Source organism: Dendropsophus ebraccatus, chromosome 9, assembly GCF_027789765.1.
Source record: "Dendropsophus ebraccatus isolate aDenEbr1 chromosome 9, aDenEbr1.pat, whole genome shotgun sequence".
Taxonomy (NCBI): Eukaryota; Metazoa; Chordata; class Amphibia; order Anura; family Hylidae; genus Dendropsophus; species Dendropsophus ebraccatus.
This window is the reverse complement of record NC_091462.1, coordinates 83,520,528-83,545,550: the sequence shown is the minus strand read 5'-3', so window position 1 is coordinate 83,545,550 and position 25,023 is coordinate 83,520,528. Positions and strand designations below refer to the sequence as shown.

General features: G+C 42.8%; 1 protein-coding gene and 1 long non-coding RNA gene across 2 annotated transcripts in view; one reads left to right on the top strand and one right to left on the bottom strand.

The window, feature by feature from the left end:
• Positions 1-1,499: 1,499 nt before the first annotated feature.
• On the top strand, positions 1,500-23,068 carry LOC138801179 (uncharacterized). Its single transcript, XR_011364575.1, has 5 exons — positions 1,500-1,662; positions 5,675-5,783; positions 14,676-14,785; positions 16,314-16,435; positions 22,734-23,068. It is a non-coding gene; the product is annotated as an uncharacterized lncRNA (long non-coding RNA).
• The window catches only part of LOC138801178 (uncharacterized), a 206,013-nt gene continuing 186,489 nt past the window's right edge, over positions 5,500-25,023 (bottom strand). Inside the window, exons 65-74 of the mRNA XM_069983727.1 lie at positions 22,727-22,931; positions 15,881-16,068; positions 15,035-15,129; positions 13,164-13,348; positions 11,987-12,189; positions 11,732-11,894; positions 10,909-11,018; positions 9,833-9,955; positions 9,239-9,380; positions 5,500-5,733 (exon numbers count right to left, since the gene is read on the bottom strand). Coding sequence (XP_069839828.1) covers positions 5,729-5,733; positions 9,239-9,380; positions 9,833-9,955; positions 10,909-11,018; positions 11,732-11,894; positions 11,987-12,189; positions 13,164-13,348; positions 15,035-15,129; positions 15,881-16,068; positions 22,727-22,931 — 1,419 coding nt within the window. The 3' untranslated portion in view covers positions 5,500-5,728. The remainder of the gene's footprint in view (positions 5,734-9,238; positions 9,381-9,832; positions 9,956-10,908; positions 11,019-11,731; positions 11,895-11,986; positions 12,190-13,163; positions 13,349-15,034; positions 15,130-15,880; positions 16,069-22,726; positions 22,932-25,023) is intronic.

Sequence of the window (25,023 nt, the reverse complement as noted above, 5' to 3'; positions counted from 1 at the left end):
GACTGCAAAGCTGATGCAGCCTTCCAGACTATCAGGGAAGGTGTCAGGGTGGTCTGACTGTGTCGGGCTGCCCTGTCTCCTGTATATAAGACGCAGGCACTTTCTAGCAAGATATTTTCTTGATAAAAAGTGCGTCTTATAAAGCGAAAAATACGGCATATAATTCTACATTTGTTAATTCATAGTTTTGTTGCCTTCAGTGTGAATCTACAATTTTCATAGTCATGAAAATACAGAAAACTCTTTGAATACGAAGGTGTGCCCAAACTTTTGGTCTGTACTGTACATAAACATCATAAGGGGGATTTATCAAGACCGGGGTATCTGAAAGCTGCTCTTAAAGTGACTGTACCACCAGGCCCAGGCTGAAGCACTGGAGGCGGGCCGACCCACCGCCAGTGGGAAGAAACCCCAGCCCCTCCATGATGTGACTTCATTAGAATCAATGGAACCCTATCATAGAGGGGCTAATTTTTCCTCCCACTAAGGGTGGGTCGGCCTGCCTCCAGTGCTTTAGCCTGAGCCTGGTGGTACAGTCACTTTAAGGGTATATTCACACGGGCGGGCTCGCAGCGAGATTCTCGCTGCGAGCCCGGCAGGTCCTGTCAGTTCCCATAAACTACATACTTGCTGCGGTCTAAACGACCGCAGCGAGTATGTAATTATACCGCGCTTAACCCCTTCTACTCCCGCCGGCTGTAAGCAGCATACATTACCTGTCCTTGCTGCACGGGTCCGGCGTCCTGCTCTCCCGCCCGGCCAATCAGTGGCTGCGGCTGGGCAACACACTAATTGGCCGGACGGGAGAGCAGGACGCCGGACCCGTGCAGCAAGGACAGGTAATGTATGCTGCTTACAGCCGGCGGGAGTAGAAGGGGTTAAGCGCGGTATAATTACATACTCGCTGCGGTCGTTTAGACCGCAGCAAGTATGTAGTTTATGGGAACTGACAGGACCTGCCGGGCTCGCAGCGAGAATCTCGCTGCGAGCCCGCCCATGTGAATATACCCTAAAGGGGTTATCCAGCGCTACAAAGACATGGCCACTTTTTTCCAGAGACAGCAAGACTCTTGTCTCCAGGTCAGGTGTGGTTTGCAATTAAGCTCCATTCACTTCAATTAAACTGATTCGCAAAACCTGCACCCAGAATGGAGACAAGAGGGGGACTGTCGCTGGAAAATGTATTTCTCTGGCTGGATTCACAGTTTTATATTCCTTATCGGAGAGATAAAACCCTGTTTGTACAGTAAACATTTACATGGACGGCTCCCTTAGAAGTGTTCAGGAGAAGTCTGTTATTAGAATGCTTCTCAGGAACAATAACGCCTATAGCGAGATCAAAGCATACAGCGAAACATGGGAAGTCTAAAAACTATGCGTGTCAGCCCCATCTCACCTGTGATAGGATGGTAGACCTCACCTCACACAATGTCTACCTGTCATTATTATAGTAAAGATATAAAAAACCTCACAGTTCAGCTGTCAGGGCATGCTGGGAGTTGTACTTGTGCAACAGCTGGAGAGCCACGGCTTGGGGAACACTGAGCTATAGACCCTGTAATTATTTCTTCCATTGTTATCTATCTGCATACAGCCTCAGAGATATGTGGTAGCTAGGCCATCACCGGGGAATGCACGTGTGCAGCGTGCTGGGGAGTAAGGGTGAGTATATCATTGTATCTAGGAATACTAGGATGGGAACAAGAAAATAACTAAACCTGTTATGCAAATTAGTTCCATAGTTAAGCTATAAAACATAACATCAAATGTTCCCAACTATTTCTCTGAACTCCTGTACATCTTCTTCTTTATTTAGGTTTACTTACTTGTCGGTCAGTTCTTTTACTATAATAATAATAGGTCGGTTTATGAGATTAAATTTGTGCTGCAGTGAGATCAGACATGGGTGGTTACTTTCTGTGTAAAGACAATGTAGAGTACTTCCTCACTGTATGTATATGTGAGACGCAATAGCATCACATAGGAAGAGTATTAAGATAACATCATATAATCACTTTCTTAAAGTGTCACTGTCACTTTTTTTTTTTTTTGCAGAAATCAATAGTCCAGGCGATTTTAAGAAAACTTTGTAACTGAGTTTATTAGGCAAATATGCCATTATCTGCATTTAAGACTTTCCCCAGCCCCCCCCCCCCTATGGGAGGGGAACAGAGAACAAAGGATTACACAGTGGGAGCTGTGTGAAAGCCAGTATTCAGTGGTCAGAGAGGTCAGTGCTGACTTCAGAGGAGATAGCCCGGTGATGTAGCTGTAAATTAACTCTTTTTAGTCCTGTTTTGGTGCCTCATCTCCCTCAACCCCTCCCCTCTCTATAGAAAACCATGAAAACCATGGGGGGAGAGCTTCAAACTGCTTTTTCGGCTAATAAACTCAATCACAAAGTTTCTTAAAATCGCCTGTACTATTGATTTCTGCAAAAAAAATGTAAACGACAGTGACACTTTAAGAATTGCTAGGAATGATTATATACACCGTTGCCTTACTTCTCTGTAGGGGGTTAGATACTGCATGCAGCCAAAACCATGCCCCTATGTGGTCACCAATAGCCTAGCAATGCTGATAATCCCAGCAACATTGTGTGGTTGTTGGTGACGGCATGGAGTGTGGTTTCGGACACATGCCTTCTGCTGTATGTAGTAACATGACTTTCCCTTTCCCAGTTTATCTAATTGGAATCATCTCATTCGCAATTAACGGTTCATTGTGACTTCTGGCTAAAAAAAAGTTTTTGAATGGGGACGCAGAGCTATAATGTGTATATGCCGTAAAATTAGGGAACTAAATAGTTATCAGCAGACATGAAAACAGCCAGGTTTCTCTAGTCCTGGATAGGAAAAAAAAACACATGATATAGAGACATGTTAACATGAGACCCCGCCAGTCTGTAGATATAGCTGGGAGAAGCATGCAGCTGCGGACGTCACTCCAGGAGATGAGCTCAATCATAAATCTATGGAGACCAACTCCTGCAATGAGTTGGATTAAGTGGCGAGCCAGTGAGGGAAGCACACAGCCGCACACTTCCAGCTATATCTAGAGATCATTGGGGTTTTGGCACAGAGACCCATACTAATCAAATTACAGTAATGCTTTAAATAGGCCATCCAGCCTTACAAAATTGATGACCTACACACTGGACAGACAATATTAGATTTAAAAGGAGTCCAATTCCCCCATTCTTTCGCATTTTTCCATTAACTAATGCAGAACACCTGTGCTGTACCTTTGCATGACCACCACTAATAGTATGTTAGGTATGAATGCTAGTAAATATTGAAGTCATTATGATGTGGAACATGACATTTCCCCAGGGTCACCATCAAAATTGGGAGGAGGGTAATGATATCTACGCCTGGGGAAAATTTATTAATTTAATAATTAATTTGAATATCCCTTCTGCTTAGCAGGGACTGTGTATAGGCCAAGGTGATCATAGGGTTACATTATCACTGCATGCTCAGCCACAATAGCCTTACATCAAATGTCCACCCTGATGCTCAGCATCTAGAATAGTCATCATTCCCACCATCCATGACTAATCAATCACATCATCCCACATACTTACTAATATTTGCCAGGATACATTTTATGCTCTCATTGCCTAAAAGGAAACAGATCCATGCTGTCTCTTTGCATCACTAGACCCACAGTGGGACCTGGACTTGCAGCTGTAAAAAGGGCGCACCCGGTCCTTCCCGGAGGGATATCTGGCTAGTCATGTGTTTTGAGACTCTTCAGTGAGGCTCCACGGGCTCCTCTTTTGCATATTCAGGACATAGAGGAAATACAGCAATACCACTACCAGTTTGGGATAACATTGGTTCTACCATGCTTATATAATTTACTGTTGTAATATATTATATTTACAGCTCACTGATCTCCTTATGATGTTTGATTTAGATATTAAGATAAATCTTTGACTATTACTGGTTCAGGGGGCAGACAACATTTTACGGGTTTGGAAATAATTTATAGGAAACATTTACTGAATTTCTTTTTAACAGCCTTCCCAATGCATCATTTTAAGAGATTGTCTTTTATGGAATAATTACTATAAATGAGAATAGAAAGTTAAAGAACATCTATCATCGCAATGATGTTTTTGCACAGATCAATTTTGAAGGATATAATAAATATATGAAGCATCCTCTGAGGAGCCATCTTGATGGGATGTCTATGTTGGTTTCTCTCTCATGGGTATCTAGTGATCATCTTTAATCTGTTGGGCCCTAGGAATAAACACTACAGGGGTTTTCCTATAATCCAAACTATGGATTAGTAATGATTGTCTGATCATGAAGAAAGAAGGGTGGGGGGGTCGGACCACTGGGACCCTCAGTGATGGTTTCCTGTGAAAGAAGCAGTGACTTGATACGTTTAATGTAGCTTTATCCAGCCATCATGTTAAAGGGGTTATCTAGCACTACACAAACATGGCCAATTTCTTCCAGAGACAGCACCACAGTTGTCTCCAGTTTGGGTGGGGTTTTGTTACTTAGTTCCATTGAAGTGAATCAAGCTTAACTGCAAACCGCACCTGAACTAGAGACAAATGGTCAGACTTTTCTAACACTGGATAACCGCTTATAAATATACTAAGGCTAGATTCACACTGCGTTTTCAGCATCCGTTTAACGGATCCGTTTTTTCTTACGTCCAGAAAAATAGGGTCAGCAACGTTTTTTTGTCCGTTTTGGTCCGTCAAAAAAAACGGATCCGTTTTTTTTTATAATGGAAAAACGGATGCACACAAATGAATCCGTTTTTTGCAATCCGTTTTTCATGCGTTTTTTGCAAAAAACGGATGCGTTAAACGGATGCTGAAAACGCAGTGTGAACCTAGCCTTACCCTGCCATGGTCCAGCAACAGTGCCAGTCTCCTCCTTCTTGTGGCACTGTAGGTGTTGCTCCATTGCTATGGCTACCATTGCTCTATTCAAACATGGGGACATAGGACCCCTATTTACATGATCAATGGTTTTAGCAGTTAGACCCCACTGATCAGCTATTTTTCACCTCTCCTGTGGATAGGAGATATGTTTTGATGGTGGGATTATTTTACTGCAGCTCCATCACATAGCAATGGTCTGTTCACACTGAGTAAAACAGGTGGAATTCTGCGGCGAGCCCCCGCCATGGACTCCGCTCGGAATCCCCCCTGCCTCAGAGTGGAGGAGAGCGCACATTGACACACTGAGGCAGGCTGGATTCCGAGCGGAGTCCGAAGTTTCGGGAAGTTTCCACCTGCTTTACTCAATGTGAACATACCTTAATAAAGTATTATACAGTTCCCTATGAAATCAGTGGAATGCATGTTTGGTAGAGATACTTTTTGTAGCTCAAAGGCTACAAAGTCTACTAGCTTCTTACCGACCTGTTCAGAGATAGACAAGAAAATTGTTGCAACGTAAATAGAACTTACTATTAAATGGCAAAATAAAGAAAACACGGTGTGAGTATGAAACAAGAATCCTCTTTATTAAAAATAAATTCCTGTTACTTACAGCAGAACATGGGCAGGTGTGTAATATGCTCCATACATTCCGTTAATACCCTGTTGTGGATCTAGTTAGTTCTGAACTAGTTTATATCTGCTTAACAGAAGATTTTACAAAGGTCACATATAAGCACTTAGTGTGTTATTCCTCCTCAGATACTATACAACGTGGACGTTCAGTCACCACTGCTCCTGTGGATGGGCCACGCTTCACACTGCAGGGAACAATAGTCCAAATTAAAACATGATAATGGATCCACATTCTGTGAGTTGCTTTTTGGTATAATATTATGTTAATACAGTCACATCACTCTGGAATCTATCAAATGTTATATGAATAGGACTGTGCATAAAAATTGTAGAGAACAAATTATTGAGGTTCATCCCAGGCTGTGCTATAGACTAAGCCACATTTAAAAGGATTGTACAGGCTTACAAAATAAATGTCTGCTTTCTTCCAGAAACAGCTCCACTCTTTTCTTCAATTCAGGTGTTGTTTGCAATGAAGGGGAACCTGTGACCATGACCATCTATTACAGTATAATGTGTAATTTATTGATTGAAATCTTTGATGCTTCCATGCTAAAGAGTCCATTCCATTAAGTGACACCGCCTACTGGACTCCTTAACACAGAATGAGCAATTTTAATCAACTGGCTATAGGTTCCCTTTAAGCTCCATTTATCTCAATGAAACTGAGTTTTAAGACCCAACCAAAACTGGAGACGAGAGTGGTGCTGTTTCTGTTAGAGAGCGGCCAGATTTTTCTAAGCTTGGATAACCCCTTCAAAGCCAGCAGCAGTTTCCTTTGTTACTCGAGATGGGGCCCCATACCCCACTTTTCCAGACCTCTAGATTATTGCTGGGGTAGTGACACCACCTGCAATTGTTTCTTCTTGTGTTTACAACAACTGGACAAAGCTGCAGCATGATGGCACAGCAATGATATGTAAGCCTGTCTGGTTGGATATAAGAATGGCACTAGTCCGGCCTCTTGCTTGATATATGGCCCATGCCATAGGCAATCCCCCAGCACCGATTTGGCCCACCCCTCTCCATTGATGATCATTGAGGGGGGCGACCGGGGGGTGGATTGCCACACAGGGGCAACCGACCAGCCGGATTGGTGCTCCGGGGGATGCTCCTAACGGCTTACTGGGCAGAGGATTTCAAAATAAACTTCAGGGGAATGGCGCTGAGGATGAAGGTAAGAGACATACCTTCATCCTCAGCGCCCCGTGCCCACTAGGGAGCTATCAGCAGGTTAGATTTGTCTAACCTGCTGATAGTTCCCCTTCAATGTTTAACAGATTTTTATGCTCTGGATGTAAAGTGTATCTTGAAAACCGAAGTGCAATTATATAAATTCATTATATAGTTATATATGTCATAACAGCTGCGTCAGATCCATCACGCGATGGACACCAGCATAATCCTATAGTGTATATAATAGTGAAAACTCAGTTTTTTGTTTTTTGTTTTTTTGCTTACAATATAAGCAGGTTTACACTTATTGTAGAATCTACATTTTTGGGCTGGGTTCACACTACGTATATTTCAGTCAGTATTGCAACCAAAACCAGGAGTGGATTAAAAACACAGAAAGGATCTGTTCACACAATGGTGAAATTGAGTGGATGGCCGCCATATAACAGTAAATAACTGCCATTATTTCAATATAACAGCCGTTGTTTTAAGATAACAGCAAATATTTACCATTAAATGGCGGCCATCCACTCAATTTCAACATTGTGTGAACAGATCCACTCCTGGTTTTGGTTGCAATACTGACTGAAATATACTGACTGAAATATACATATACTGACTGAAATATACGTAGTGTGAACGCAGCCTAAATGGTCACCGCATCTTTAACAAACTTTACATGCAGATTTTACCATAGACCCGCCATGGATTAACAGCAGATTCATAGCTAAATGGCCGTAGATTTAATTTATGAATCCCCTTAGCTGCTTCTCTTACCAAAGCGTTCAGTAATCTTAACAATACGGAAAACAAAGTGATCCCTGAGCGATTAATCTTGTAGCAGTGTGGAGATACAGATGAGAGATGTCAGTAAATAGGATTTCATTTTATTATCATCTAACCAGCGGTGCACATTAGTAATGAGCAGCACTGAGGGCAGACACATTAGCACAGCACAATGAAGTGCCCATTCCATCACTACGGCAGCTGGCACCCATATCTATCTCCATCTATTACTTTCAGTAAATGCTGAGCTGCTTAGAGGAAAAACAAACTGTGGGAAGGCCATTATGTTTTTATAGCATAGCGAGTGGCCTTGATGTCAGCAATGGAGCGCTAACAGCAAGACAAGGATTACAGAATCCTCCGTACTAAAACATTAGCAATATATCAAGGACATGGTTGTCACAATGAGTAGGGTGCTGAACAACAAGATCCGGATGTATACAGCAGCACATTAAGTGGTAGTAGTAGTAGAAGCCTGTACCTGTCAATCACTGCGGCCTCTGGGGAGACAGCATGTATATACTGCTCTAACATATTCCACAGCACTGTACATAACTCATGGCAGAAATCTATGGAGCCCATCTCCTGCTCTGTCTAACAATAGTGGGCTCTGTATACTCTGACATGTGAAAAGTATTGCTCCTTCAGCGTTTTTTTGGGCTATGTTCACACATGGTATTTTTGCTCAGTATTTTGCAACTAAAACCAGGAGTGGATTGAAAAAACAGTAAGTCTATGTTCCCACACTGTTGAAATTGAGTGGATGGCCGTCATTTAATGGCAATTAATGGCCGTTATTATTTTAAAATAGCGGCGGTTGTTAACAATAAAAGCAATTATTTGCCATTAAATGACGGCCATCCCCTAGATTTCTATAGTGTGTGAACATAGCCTTTGTGTGTTTTCAATCCACTCCTGGTTTTGGTTGAAAAATACTGAGCAAAAATACTGTGTGGGAACATAGCCGTAAAGTGATGGTAAAGCTTTAGGTACGGAGTCAGGTTAATATGAATAAAGTTTAATCATGTAATAATATATATACAACTTTTATGGCTTTGTTCACACTATGTAAAAACAACGACCGTATTTAACAACAACAACAGTTGTTGTGTAAATAACGCACCTTGTTTAAAACGTTGTTTGCGTTGTTATGAAATAAGGCCGTAGTTTTCATAGTGTGAACATAGCCTTGATATGTTGTTTAGCAATTCCTTACGATTTTCAAGATCTCAGCTTGCTTGCAGTGAATAGAAATTGTCTTGATTCATTGGCCAGAGGCCTGTACATGGCTAATACTGTACACGCCTACACTTTTTACAGCTAATTGTTTGCTATCATTTTAGCTATCATTTTAGCTAACCGTATTCTTATTTGGAAACTAAACACATTAGCAGCAGCAGAATTCTTTCACCTTTACTGCTTTCCCATAGTTCTCTGTTGGATTAAGGTCTGGATTATAAACTTCAAAAAATTCCAGATTAGTTTGGGATAATGTGCAGGGTCATTGGTTTTTTGGAAGATATATGATCTACCCAGAGCAGTTTACTTGTAGGCTGCGTCTGGTTTACCCATAGGATTTTCTGTACCTCAAAAGAATGATACTGACATCATCAACATTATGGGGAAAATAATATGGTTTTGGGGGGGGGTGTCTTATTCTTTGTACCATCTCTCATAAACCTGCAAAGAAGTATCTGGACAACACCTGGGTATCTCAGGCATACTTACCACACTGGGAAGGTATTTCTATGGGGACAAAGTTTCTGTTGCATAAATGGACATATGCAGCCGCCAAGTTACAGATGGGTTTAATCTCATTGGAATCACAGATATCTTCTACACACATTCTATAAAACGAAGCAGGCTGGACCTGAAGACAAATAATGAAGGACAGTAAGTTATTTCATAGTGACTGCATGGATTACATTAAAGGGGTTGTTTCGATATGGCGACCTTTCTAGGAATGAAGTACCAGACAATTTTAGAAATTTTCATTGTGGCCAGTTATACATTTACTCTGTGGGGCCACTACACAACTGTATGACATGATGGCCATTTAAAAGAATGCCTATCCACAACATAGGTGGGAGAGCCTGGTCCATGGAAGAAGGAAGAAAGGGTATCCCGGGCAAACATTGGGCAGTTTCATAGGTCATATAAACAGGGGTGTCCTAATAGTATAAACCTGTAATGCCCAAACCGGTACCTAATTACTCTTCTAGTCTATGAACATGTCGTTTTTTTTAAGCATCAGGTCAACTTTAAAAAACATTTTCTTTTTAATAATATAATGAAATGATCATAGTGTTCCTTTGATCTTACCACTTTGAAGCAGTTCCTCAGCACAGACTGCCCCCCTTGAAAGAGAGCTTTACACAACTTCTGCTGTGGAGCAGTAGTACAGGCCTTCACCTTCTTTCTTCCAGAACTACATTGGCTATCAACCTAGGTAAAGAGTCAAAGAGTCAAATATTCATTTGTACTGATCACAGCAGACATAAAGTACTAACACCGCTTATACATACTAAACAACATTATAAATACATCTTAAGGCTATGTTCACACAACATACTTTTTAAGCAAACAACCGACGTCTTTTGCAATAAATCTATGGAAACAATGGCCGTCGGTTCATACAATGTATTAGGGGCCGTTCACACTGAGCAAAACAGGTGAAATCCCGTCTGCCTCAGTGTCTATGGGATGGTCTGTGCGACACTGAGCCAGGTGGGATTCCGCCTATTTTGCTCAGTGTGAAAAGAAGAAGTCTGGTGGATTATAAAATCCTGCAGCCGCCAGGGGCAGGGGGGAAGTTGTTTACAAGTATTAACTTACCTCTCGCCGTGCCTCCCGGATCAGCCGTGGAACCCCCGCTGGAGTTGTGATAATGTCACGGCTTAGGGGAAAAGGCCTGTCCCGGCTGATAAACTGACCGCTCAGCCAATCAGTGACTGGAGCAGTATCCCATCCCAGTCACTGACTGGCTGAGTGGTCAGTGCATCAGCCTGGTCGTGATGTGTCAGCCCCTGGAGGTCCTGGAGCTTGGCGGGGGTCCCGCCCCTCACCACAGGCATGGGGAGAGGTAAGTTAGTATTTGTAACCAATTTTATATATAATCTCCCGGAATTCTCCTTTAAATAACGGCTTCTGTTCACGCCGGCTGTCAAAATAATGTTCATGTCATTTATTTGTGGCCGTTACTGCATGAACAGTGGCTGTTATTTTACAGCAAAAAAGGGCCAGCAGTGAATATTGAACTAAAATAATGTTCCTACAGCTGTCATTGCAACGTCCACTGTAGAAACATGCTTTAACCATGGGGCGTTGTTTGACACTTAAAACTGCAGCTGTTGTTAGTACATTGTGTGAACATAGCCTAATACAGAACAGATATCTACCTGCCATTTCATTGCAAAGTCATGCGTGCTGTTTGCACGGGTGTGGTCTGGAAGCAGGAGATCATTTCCAGCTTCATTGTCATTGGTGCCAAAAAGTCCAGCAGAGACTCCTAGAATTACATGAAAGTCAATGTTATACCCGACTAGTTTCTAGACTGAAGTAAGGAACTGTATGAAATATATACATCTCTTTTTTATCCTAGTAGGTTTCAGCCCAGCTTTTTATCTAAGTACTGATGAAGAAGCTAGGGTTATGACTAGAGATTAGAGCTCAGAGTCCAATTATTCAGCATTTGAATAACAGTAGCTGAAGAAGCTGGATGCAGCCCCAGGGAGTCGTGGAAAACATGGATACAGCAATAGGCTGAACTTTAACGAGGTTACCCAGTGCTTCCAAAACATGGCCATTTTCTTCCACAGACAGAACCACTCTTGTATCTAGTTCAGGTGTGGTTTGCAATCAAGCTCCATTCACTTCAATGGAACCGAATTACAAAATCTGCACCAAAACGGAAGACAAGAGTTTGGGTGCAGGTTTTCTATTTCAGTTCCATTGAAGTGAATGGAGCTTAATTGCAAACCACACCTGAACTGGATACAAAAGTAGTTCTGTCTCTGAAAGAAAGTGGCCATGTTTTGTAGCGCTGTACAACCCCTTTAAGATCTGATATTTATCTGATATTTAGATTTAACAGGATCAGGTCTAGAATGTGTGACATTACGGCAGCTTTGGGGCCAGGAGCATGCCATATTTCCATGATTTTACTGTACTTGTTTGACTACATGATGTATGAGTTGCAGTTTGCCAGGTCTGACTCCATACCATGATTCCATCCTTCCATTGTAATACTGCAGACATCATAGTGACCGTCACACTGAACAGTGATTCCCTCTTTATTAGACACCTCAATTTTGTTAGCTTGTTTCTTTATGGTTATTCCATTCTTGAATGTGGGAAGGTCAAGGTTCTGACAGTTCTCTTCTATCTATAGAAAAATATTAAGTTCAAAATTAGCAAAAAAAAAATTAATTTTGTTGTTAAACTTCTTCATATCTGACTGGAGACTTGAAGTTTTACCTTTAGTCCAGGATAGATGTCAATGGCAACCTGATTCATTTCTATGTGTAATGATCTCTGGCCACCAGCACCTTGGTTTAGTACTATGGTAAATGTATTGTGTAAGAAATCCTTAGCTAGCAGGAGGCTACATTTTGAAGATAAGTCAACAATGTTTCCGTCAAAGGTCACAATGTGCTTGTTTCCAATCAAAACGGCGTGATCTAGACAAAAAAGACAGGTGGTATACTATTACATAACAAAATAAGAATATCACTCCAATATTGATCAGAGACTGTCACATTCTGACCTCCACATTGGATATATTTGATAGTATTCAGTAAACATAACAGTCAAAACTTACCTCTCTAGTGTACATGATGCCATCATGTCAAGGAGTCTGAAGCCTAACAACTAATAGCATAGTCATGTTTCATTTGTCCCTTAGGATTGCAAGTATACGCCAGTTACTAAAGTTGAAAAAGTCAAGGGCAACATCACAATGTCAATCTAAGTCATGCATTGGAGTGACTCCATAGTGTATGTCTGACATGTACATTTATGATGGATGCCACTCATTGGTGATCATCACACTCAAAGACATTCATGGTCGTATAAATTTACATCAAGCAGGATACCTTTTTGTTACTGACTCTTGTAAAGCCATCAGGTGCTCCTCAGGTGCTCCTCACTGGGGTCCTCTTACACACGGATGCTTTTGTGTCCTGCTGTCCTTCACTTCCCTCAGCTGCCATCCTGTTGCATGGTCTACTCTCCTCCTGCTGTCACCTGGTCCCACTTGCTTCCAGCTCTGTCCCTAGGATGTGGGTAGGCCACTTGTTGCTACTGAAAGGGCCAGCACACATCGCTAAAACCTTCCCCTACCTATCCAGGTGAAGCATATTCTATATATCTTATGGTTCCTGTCTCTGCCTGATCATTCCTGTACTGTACCAGCTCTCCTGTTGCCAATGCAGGTTGCTAACCTGTGCCTTGACCCCCTTACCTTTTACTGGCTCTACCTCTGCTGGATCTGAGTGTATGATGCTTACCCAGATTGTGGACTATGTGTTCTTGCCTGATCCCCTGCTGTCATTCACCTGTACCCTCTTGTTTGCTGGGACACTTTTGGCATGTGTATTGACTACTTTGCATTTTTACATGTTGAACAGCACCGATAAAACTCTTTGCTACCTACACTCAAATGGACTCTCCATCATTCTTCGCTTAAATCTGTAATATTCAGCTACGGGATTGACGCTGTAGAGTTCTCGTAGTGGCTTCATCAGCTTCTCCTCGATGATGTAGTGTGTGACATTAGCAAGGTCTGTTAGGTGGTATTCCATAGGAAGCACTGGGAAGCTCAGCGTGACAGAGCAGTTACTGCAAAGTACAACACACAGACACGTGAGTAGCTTGTAGCAGTCACCAATGCCAGAATGTCCAACAAAACATTTCTGAGTGTTAACCTTGGATTGTGTAATATTAAAAAGATGGTCATTATGTGGAAATGTTTTCCTCTTTTCTTGGAAAGGCCGACAATGTATATCTGTGCGTGTTTATATCTGCTAAAATCCTGGCAGCATATTCAATAGAGTTTTAGAGGTTTCCTGTTACTGAAACGGTTGTTTACATGGCGTATGCTAGAAATTCAACAGAAGGCCTATGATACATTAACTCCAAGAACATTGCGTGGTCATAGTTTGGGTAAAGTTTGTAGACCCTCTTTAGAGTTTTGCAGCCAGAGATAAGATAAAGCGTTATCCTTAGTCAGAACAGGTACTAGAATTCATTCATATGTGTCTAGACATTGGCCTGTGCAATATTCTTTAGAAACAGATTAAGAAAGAACGACAAAAGCAAGATCGAATACACGTGACGGTATATGAAAATAGAAACTGTTTGGAAATCAGATATAAGTGAGGAAAAGGAAGCAGATAATTCTGTATAACTTCAGTCACATGAATAGTATGACTTGTCAAGGAAGAGGTCAATGACTGTAACACAGTAATGACGTCTAATCCTACAACTGAATGAATCAATATAAATATTCTGGGGATTCTGCGGATAGTTCATTCAGGTCCATTAACCCATTTTGGTGCTTCTTTTCTGCCTATCCTATACATTGACCTGTCAGCCAATTGTTGTCTATGGATCATGGGTGAATCTGTGGCCCTGCACGGTAAAAGTCATAAGCCCTTTACCAGCCAAGCGCCTAAAGGGGTACTCCAGTGGGGCGGCACTTTTGTGCTGGGACCGGGGAGGAGGTGGCCTAGGGAAAAGACGTCCACTCACCTCCCCGGTTCCAGCGGCGGGTCCCGCATTGCGGCGCTCCGGTGCCCGATTCCCGGCCGCAGGTCCGCTTAGCCACTCAGTCAAGGAGGCAGGATCAGAGCGGACTTGAAACAGATCCCGCCTCCTTCACTGAGTGGCTCAGCGGACCTGAGACGTCACGTCTTGGGCCCACGTCAGACAGCCGGAAGCGGCCAGGAACCGGGCACTGGAGCGCCGTGATGCGGGACCCGCCACTGGAACCGGGAAGGTAAGTGGACGTCTTTTCCCTAGGCCACCTCCTCCCTGGTCCCAGCACAAAAGTGCCGCCCCGCTGGAGTACCCCTTTAAACACTCGACTTGAGGCAATGGGTTTAATGTATAATAAGAAATACAATGTCAGAAATGAAAATAAAAATAGCATAACAATTCTTCCCAGATATCCTATCTTCCCGGGTTGTGACGTGTCAGGCCCACTCAGCTGGTCAGCAGACGGGGTACTAGGAGCCGGAACGGAGGACAACAGACCCCAGCGCTGGAGCTGGGGAGGTAGGTGCATGTTATTGTCAACTACCTCCTTGGCTCTTTTGGAAAAAAAAGTCAGACCCTGGACTTCTCCTTTAATAACAGTAATTACTAGAGATGAGCGAACTTTCCTGAAAGTTAGGGTGCGCACAAACCCAAACAATTAGCATTTGAATCCTGCTGTCTGGAGAAGGTGGATGCAGCCCGAAGACTGCCAGGAAAACATGAATACAACCTTCTTAATATAGTGCACAAAGGCTCTATTCATTATACCTGGAGTAACGGAACAGTCCTGTTAGAGGTTTCCGAATCCGACTTACTGCCCTGGAAAGCTTGTTCTCTGTCCACTTCAGTACCTGATGAATGCCCTAAATTGAGATAGATTAGTACCTCAATTATACAGAAATAAATGTATTCAATATACTAGTGCGGATTGTTATACTGAAGCAATACAAAAGCAAAATTAGCACATTATAGAAAAGAAAGAGTCATCGCCCTGCACACAGCAATTTACTGTATAAAGTGCAGGCTCTATTCATGAATGTTTCACCAACAGATTGTTGGACAAAGGGTTGGGGGTTTGGTTCATGGAGATAAATTGAAGCCAGATCAACTGAACACCAGGTTGGCTTGATTTTAAATAAGAGTTTGTTTAAAAACCCTCATGGCTCGGTTACACTAGCCCTTTAGAGTGGTTACAAGGTGATTTTAGTGCTCCTATTGTTATTGAGCTCCTGAGAGTCCCCTCCATGATGCGTAGCTATTTCCTATACAGTAGTAATAACACAAGAGGTAGCTGTCCAGAATTTAATGGGTGGACCTATATGAGAGAGAAGCCTTGATTTGCCTTTCAGGCTCACAGATGCAGGTACACAAGCCCAAGCTTTCTCTTCCTCCTACATATAGCAGTAGCTAAGTCTGGCCTTACAATAGGCAGTAAAAAGCCAACATGTTAGAGCTTTTTTTTTTTTTCTAGGTTAAGGACTCATTTATGGTAAATGAAGAAATTAACAAATACATACCAGTCACACAGGGGGAAGTTGTCTGAAACAACAATGATCAATAAAGGAACATACTATTACTGTTGACTCACTGATGGTTTTATGTTGTTATACTCACCAAATCTACACCAGCCTTTATGCCATGTAAAATGTGTCTAATAGGTTCCATTAACCATTCATCCTTGACAATACTTGGGAGATATGCATTGATTTGGTGTAGGCTAGTGTTCGTCTTCTCCTTCCAAACATCATCCAGTGGTTTTAAGGTGGCGTCATAATAGGCATCTTTTAATGTAGAAAGAGGCTCTGCAATGATAGAATATAATGGTTATGCCTGGTCCTGTACTATGCCATTTACTGAGCCAGTGATTGGTTTGGGGGGCATTTCTCACTGAGACAACAGATCATCAAGAAGTAGCAAGTAGTGAGGAGCTGAGAACATCGGCGTGGCAGCTGGGGTTGTGGACCAGGGACAGTGAGTATAGGTTTTATTTTATTTTTAACCAACTAGCAATATAACCAACCAGCAATATAAATATTTTATATTCCAGGCAAACCCCTTTAAACTGTGAAGATAGTCAATGATGGCCAGAAGTCACCTGAACAAAACAAGTTTTTAGAGGGAAAAAAAGGTCATCTCTGTGTGAACCAACCCCATTTCCCTGCTTATACTGTATGTATTCATAATTACTGTATGTGTGTATTTTCTATCAATATTTGGAAGCCAAAATCAGGAATGGAACATAAACAGGGAAAGGGTAAAATACAAGGATTCACACCTTGTTTTGGACCCACTTCTGGGTTTTACTTACAAATCCTGAAGCAAAATATTAAGCAAAATGTGCCTGTGTGAATGCAATCTTTATAGCAGTAATATTGGCAGTATTATTTGGCACTATAACTTTATATTTTATTACTGTTCAACATTATTTTTTTGGTACATAAGCATTATATTGCGTATATTATTTGCATCATTGGATGAGCTTATGATGTTGCTGGACTCTCTAAGGCATTATTATTTGGGCAGCACAATGTGGCCATTATAAGGTCTAGTATTGTTTTGGTTGTATTTTAGTTGGTTGCTGGATTGCTTTTTTGTAAAAAAAAAATAAAATAAATAAATAAATATATATATATATATATATATATATATATATATATATATATATATACACTGTGGTACCTTGGTTTAAGAGTAACTTGGTTTAAGAGCATTTTGGTTTAAGAGCTCACAGTTTTTCAAAATTGTGACTTGGTTTAAGAGCATTGTTTTGGTTTAAGAGCTCACTGTACTGGGTGGGAGCGGGAGTGGAGGAGCGGCATGGTCTGTGTAGAGTGCAGATCCACCTCAGGCTGGGGCTTGCATCAGGGGACAGGACAGTGGAGGTAATCTCTTCATAGATGTAACCCCTCTCTCCCTGGACAGAGAGTGCTGCATATATGTGCCCGTATATGTCTTGCTCATTATTACTTCATGCTTCCTGCAGTCTCTGTCAGTCATGATTGGTCCATGCTGAACACCCCCCCCCCCTTCCTTCTTGCTGTCATGTGACCACACAGACCTCTGACAGCAGCCCTGCTTCTCTATTCTAGTCTTTTGTACTATGCTACTGCATTATGGAGATCTGCAGTTCCATCCTGTATCTAAAAACTGCTGCTGTTTCTTCAGTTTTATGCAGTTACTATACATTATACTGCACATGCTGATTGCTATACTGTACAGTAACTTATAATATGACATATTCAGCAGTTTTTTTTTCATGTGTTTTACATGTTATTCAGAATATAAAATCTTTATTTTTGGGGAGTGGAACCAATTGTCTGCATTTCAATGATTTCTTATGGGAAAATTTGCTTTGGTTTAAGAGTGGATTTGAATTACAAGCAAAGTCCCGGAACGAATTATGCTCGTAATCCAAGGCACCACTGTATATATATATATTTATTTTTAATTGATTTAAAAATTTCTAAAAAATCTAGCCATGCATGATCTCACAATTTCCTAGATAGACATAACCTTTATAAAATACTGTACATTATCACAAAATGTTACACAGCACAATAATTTTCTAATTCATCTCCAAGTCTATGTAGAATGCAGGAATCACCCACAAAATTTACCTTCTAATATCCTTATTTTGCATTGCTAAATGTGTTATACCCCGATAACGGCTTGGTAGTGGAAAGCATAACTACTACAGATGAGCGCAACTCCAGTATGCTCTAGTCCGATTGTTCGGCATTGGAATACCAGTGGCTGAAGAAGTTGGCTGCAGCCCTAAGACTGTCTGAAAAACATAGATACAGCCATAGGCCAGGTTCACACACAGTATGACAGTGGCCATTCTTTTACCCGGCCATGTCACAGAACAGCCGCTGTCTGTGAAGTACATCCTGGCCGGTACTGCAGTACCAGCCAGATGAGCTTCATTTCTTTCAAATTGGAATGGGGGCACATTCGGATCTCTTTGGTCCCAATTTGGTCTCTGTCACTGAACTATGATTACTGTGATAGAAAATATCACAGTAATCATAGTAATACAGTGAAAATGAATGTATAAAGTACAAAAAGTGACAAACATACAAAAAAATTAAATACACACTTTTTATTATAGTAATAATTGCAGTTTACCCCAAATTACCCCTAACCCCCCCCAGATTACCCGTAACCACCGCATGTTGCCCATAACAACCGCACGTTGCCCATAACCACCGCACGTTGCCCGTAACCACCGCACGTTGCCCATAACCACCCAAAATTGCCAGTGACCCCCTCCAGATTGCCCCTAACCACCCCAAATTACATGTACCCACCCCAGATTACCTATAAGCACTTCAGTTTATCAGTAACAATCCCAGATTGTCTGTAACCCTTCCAGGTTGCACATAACCCCCCCAGGTTGCCCGTAATCACGCCAGATTACATGTAACCCCCCAGATAGCATGTAACCACCGCACGTTGCCTCTGATCACGCCACGATGCCTCTGACCACCGCACGTCGCCTCTGACCACCGCACGTCGCCTCTGACCACCGCACGTCGCCTCTGACCACGCCACGTCGCCTCTGACCACCGCACGTTGCCTCTGACCACCCCAAATTGCCAATGACCCCCTTCAGATTGTGGTAACCATGCCAGATTACAGGTACCCACCCCAGATTGCCTATAAGAACTTCAGTTTATCCGTAACCACCCCACATTGCCCGTAACCACCCCACGTTGCCCGTAACCACCCCAGATTGTCAGTAAGCACTGCAGGTTGCCCGTAACCACCCCACGTTGCCCGTATCCACCCCAGATTGTCTGTAAGCACTGCAGGTTGCCCGTAACCACCCTACATTGCCCATATCCACCCCAGATTGTCTGTAAGCACTGCAGGTTGGCCTTAACCACCCTACGTTGCCCATAACCACCACAGATTGTCTGTAAGCACAGCAGGTTGCCCGTAACCAGCCCACGTTGCCCATAACCACCCCACGTTGCCTGTAACCACCCCAGGTTGCCGTAACCACAGCAGGTTGCCCGTGACCACCGCACGTTGCCTCTGACCACCGCACGTCGCCTCTGACCACCACACGTCGCCTCTGACCATGCCACGTCGCCTCTGACCACGCCACGTCGCCTCTGACCGCACCACTTTGCCTCTGACCACGCCACGTTGCCTCTGACCACCGCACGTCGCCTCTGACCACCGCAGGTTGCCTCTGACCACCGCAGGTTGCCTCTGACCACCCCAAATTGCCAATGACCCCCTCCAGATTGTGGTAACCATGCCAGATTACAGGTACCTACCCGAGATTACCTATAAGCACTTCAGTTTATCCGTAACCACCCCACATTGCCCGTAACCACCCCAGATTGTCTGTAAGCACTGCAGGTTGCCCGTAACCAGCCCACGTTGCCCATAACCACCCCACGTTGCCTGTAACCACCCCAGGTTGCCGTAACCACAGCAGGTTGCCCGTGACCACCGCACGTTGCCTCTGACCACCGCACGTCGCCTCTGACCACCACACGTCGCCTCTGACCATGCCACGTCGCCTCTGACCACGCCACGTCGCCTCTGACCGCACCACTTTGCCTCTGACCACGCCACGTTGCCTCTGACCACCGCACGTCGCCTCTGACCACCGCAGGTTGCCTCTGACCACCGCAGGTTGCCTCTGACCACCCCAAATTGCCAATGACCCCCTCCAGATTGTGGTAACCATGCCAGATTACAGGTACCTACCCGAGATTACCTATAAGCACTTCAGTTTATCCGTAACCACCCCACATTGCCCGTAACCACCCCAGATTGTCTGTAAGCACTGCAGGTTGCCCGTAACCACCACATGTTGCCCGTAACCACCCCACGTTGCCTGTAACCACCTCAGGTTGCCCATAACCACCCCTGGTTGCCCGTAACCACCCCGCATTACCTGTAATCTCATTTTTTTATTTTATTTTAGTAACTGCGCTATTCTAATAACCATTACTAGCTGCGGTTTTGCTCCAGTAAATTGGCGCTCCTTCCCTTCTGAGCCCTGCTGTGTGCCCATACAGTGGTTTATGCCCACATATGAGGTACTGTTTTACTCAAAAGAACCTGCGTTACAGATTTTGGGGTACGCTTTCTCTCCTGTTCCTCGTGAAATTGAGAAATTTCAAACTAAACCAACATATTATTGGGAAAATTTGAGTTTTTCATTTTTACTGGCCAATTTTGAATACTTTCCTCTAATACCTGTGGGGTCAAAATGGTCACCACACCCCAAGATAAATTCTTTGAGGGGTGCACTTTCCAAAATGGGGTGACTTTTGGGGGGAATCTATTCTGCTAACACTACAGGGGCGCTGCAAACACACCTGGTGCTCAGAAACTTCTTCAGAAAAATCTGCACTGAAAATGCTAATTGGCGCTCCTTCCCTTCTGAGCCCGGCTGTGTGCCCATACAATGGTTTATGCCCACATATGGGGTACCGTTCTACTCAGGAGAACCTGCGTTACATATATTGGGGTGACATTTCTCTCCTGTTCCTCGTGAAATTGAGAAATTTTAAACTAAAGGAACATATTATTGGAAAAATTCGAGTTTTTCATTTTTACTGTCTACTTTTGAATACTTTCCTCTAATACCTGTGGGGTCAAAATGCTCACCACACCACAAAATGAATTCTCTGAGGGGTGTACTTTCCAAAATGGAGTGACTTATTGGGATATTTTACTCTGCTGGCACTACAGGGGCGTTGCAAACGGACCTGGCGCTCAGAAACTTCTTCAGCAAAATCTGCATTGAAAAAGCTAATTGGCGCTCCTTTCCTTCTGAGCCCGGCTGTGTGCCCATACAGTGGTTTATGCCCACATATGAGGTACCTCTTCACTCAAGAGAACCTGCGTTACAAATTTTGGGGTACTTTTTTTCTCTTGTTCCTCATAAAATTGAGAAATTTAAAACTAAAAGAACATAATATTGGAAAAATTTTAGTTTTTCATTTTTACTGTCTAATTTTGAATACTTTCCTCTAATACCTGTGGGGTCAAAATGCTTACCACACCCCAAAATGAATTCTTTGAGGGGTGCACTTTCCAAAATGGGGTGACTTATGACGAGATTTTACTCCGCTGGCACTACAGGGGCACTGCAAACGTACCTGGCGCTCGGAAACTTCTGCAGTAAAATCTGCATTGAAAAAGCTAATTGGCACTCCTTCCCTTCTGAGCCCTCCTGTGTGCCCATACAGTGGTTTACGCCCACATATAGGGTACCATTGTACTCAGGAGAACCTGCGTTACAAATTTTGGGGTACTTTTTTTCTCTTGTTCCTCGTGAAATTGAGAAATTACAAACTAAACGAACATATTATTGGAAGAATTCGAGTTTTTCATTTTTACTGTCTTCTTTTGAATACTTTCCTGTAATACCTGTGGGGTCAAAATGGTCACCACACACCAAGATGAATTCTTTGAGGGGTCCACTTTCCAAAATGGGGTGACTTATGGGGAAGTTTCTCTCTGCTGACACTACAGGGGCACTGCAAACGCACCTGGCGCTCAGAAACTTTTTCAGCAAAATCTGCATTGGAAAAGCTAATTGGCGCTCCCTTCCTACTGAGCCCTGCTATGTGCCCATACAGTGGTTTATGCCCACATATGGGGTACCGTTGTACTCAAGAGAACCTGCGTTACAAATTTTGGGGTGCTTTTTCTCTCATGTTCCTTTTGAAAATGAGAAACTTTAATCTAAACGTATATATTATTGGAAAATTTTAATTTTCCATTTTTTTACTGCCTAATTGTGAATACTTTCCTCCAGCCCCTGAAGGGTCAAAATGCTCATTATACCCCTAGATTAATTCTTTAAGGTGTGTAGTTTCCAAAATGGGGTCACTTATGGGGGTTTTCAGGATACCAGACTTCTAAATCCATTTAAAAAAAGAACCGGTCCCTAAAAAAAAATCAGTTTTGGAAACTTTCACGAAAATGTGATAATTTGCTGATAAATTTCTAAGCCCCATAACACCCTAAAAAAGTAAAATATGTTTACCAAATTATGCCAGAACAAAGAAGACATATTGGTAATGTGACTTAGTAACTAATTTATGTGCTACGACGTTCTTTTTTTAGAAGCAGAGAATTTCAAAGTTCATAAAATGCAAATTTTTTTTAATTTTTCATGATATTTTGATGTTTTTCACAAAAACCACACAAAGTAGTGACCAAATTTTGCCACTAACATAAAGTGCCATATGTGACGAAAAAACAATCTCAGAATCGCTAGCATAAGTTAAAGCATCACTGAGTTATAAGAGCATAAAGTGAGACAGGTCAGATTTTGAAAAATTAGCCTGGTCATTAAGGCCCAAACTAGCTGCAGCACGAAGGGTTTAACAATATTATTACATGGGGAATACAGGTATTTACTAATACGGACATGTTTTGCCTGTTAATTCACCATTGTTAATAAAAAATATATTCTCTTACTCTGCAGCTCAGTTTGCATTTGCTGGACCAAGTTGTTGACTTTTTCTAAGTATAAAGGAAGGTCGTGTCGTAGCATTTGTCTCAGGCTGCTCTGCTTCCACATCTGGTAAAAGGCTTTAGGTCCATACTGTAAGACTTCAGCTACCTCCTGGGACAATGCCAGAGGCCACCCAGCTGCTTCATGGAGAAAAGGATACTTCTGCACCTGCGAAAGACAATTCAGAAAAACATCACAAGAATGGAATAAACTGCGGCCTTAGAGTTCTCCAGCTCTATGTACTACTAAGACCACAGAAACACACAAGGACTTCTGTCATTTCTGAACAATTAGAATGTATACTGAGGGCAAAAACAGATATGTAACTCCCCTCCGCTGTGGGAAGAATAAACAGATTCTGTGGAAGAAAGACAATGTTTTGTGTTAATGTGTTATATTTATAAACATATTCCAAAAAGTTTAGATTTTATGAATATTTGAAATCAGCAAGTGTTTCTGCCCACCCCCTGTATATTGCTGAATGATACCCATGAGGAAACCATCCCTGAAATAGAGGACCCCCCCTCCCATCAATGACCCTGCTTGGGATTTAGCTTCCAGGTGATTGTCAATCAAGCAGAGATAGGGATGGGAGGAGGAGCGAGGAGGTGTTACAACTAGCAGCAGATCGGGAGGTTGGGAAAGCCTCTATGACACTTTGAACTGAAAAATGAAAGCATTTTTCTACTTTATGGAAGCATAGATGGATATATGAAATGTACCATGTGTTTCCTTGGTCTAATAATAATTTAAAGGGGTTGTCCAGCCAATTTTTTTTTCTTTCAAAACAACTGGTGTCAGAAAGTTATATCGATTTGTAATTTATTTCTATTAAAAAAAAACTCAAGTCTTCCAATACTTATCAGCTGCTGTATGTCCTGCAGGAAATGTTGTTTTCTTTTCAGTCTGACACAGTGCTCTCTGCTGACATCTTTGTCCGAGACAGGAACTGTCCAGAGCAAGAGAGGTTTTCTAAGGGGATTCATAGAAAACCGAGAGAGTTCCTGCCTCAGCCAGAGATGTCTTTCTGACACCAGTTGATTTAAAAGAAAAAGATTTTCGCTGAACAACCCCTTTAACAGTGTCAGCAGATTTGAGTAATTAAGTATTTATATGGCCTTAAAGGGAACCATTCACCCCGTGGCCCCAGGCAGAAACTGACATACAGTGACATAAAGGTCAATATACTTACCACATCGCTCCCGGTCCCGTCCCGGATCCCGTTGTTGACACGGAGAAATCGCCGATTCTTCTTCTCCCGCCCATTATGGTAATGAGCTGAGATGAGTCCAACGTCCATAGGAAACGACGGACGAGTCCAACTTATTCATGAGGTCCTCTTCTCGTCGCCGCCCATCCACGCCTCCTGGAACTTGATTGACGTCTTCAGTCTTCAGTCTTCTGCCGAATTCCCGCGCCTGCGCGGTAAACAGGATATGGTCTTCGAGCAAATCGGCGCACGCGCAGTAAACAGTGAAGCTGCGGAGCGGCTTCAATTGTGAACTGCGCATGCGCCGAAAACGACTGTCACGGCGCCTGCGCGGGATCCGGCGAGAAGAAAGAAGACGAGGAGGAAGAGGACCTGGCGTCAATCAAGTGTCGGAGGCGGGGAGAAGGCTGGACTTCGGACCCGGCGGCGCTCATTACCATAATGGGCGCGAGAAGAAGAATCGTCGATTTCTCCGTGTCAACATCGGGCTTCGGGACGGGACCGGGAGCGATGTGGTAAGTATATTGAACTTTATGTCACTGTATGTCAGTTTCTGCCGGAGGCCACGGGGTGAATGGTTCCCTTTAAAGAGTTTGTCAACTATTAGAATCCTATAGATGCTTTCTTTTACAAACAGTGCCACACCTGTCACAGGTTGTTTGTGGTGTTTCATCCCCACTGCATAGAGCTGAGCTGTAATATCAGACATAACCCATGGACAAGTGTGATAGAAGAGAGCAGCCATAGGTGTCTAATGCTGTTCTAAGGCTTATGGTATCAGTATATCCAATGGACTGGAGTAGAACTCTGGCTGGACTGTACATCATTTACTGATTAGACAAATAGTGCAGTCTTTATAGGTAGTAAAGATACTGGTCACACCATCATATACAGTATAAGGCCATGTTCCCACTGCGTAAGTTTCGTAATAATCACGGCCGTTGCTACGGAACTTACGTAGTGGTACCTTTTAAGAAATCCCGGCCAGAGTGTATACACATAGTATACATCCCAACCTTGATCCATAGAGGAGCCGCAAGAAACTGACAT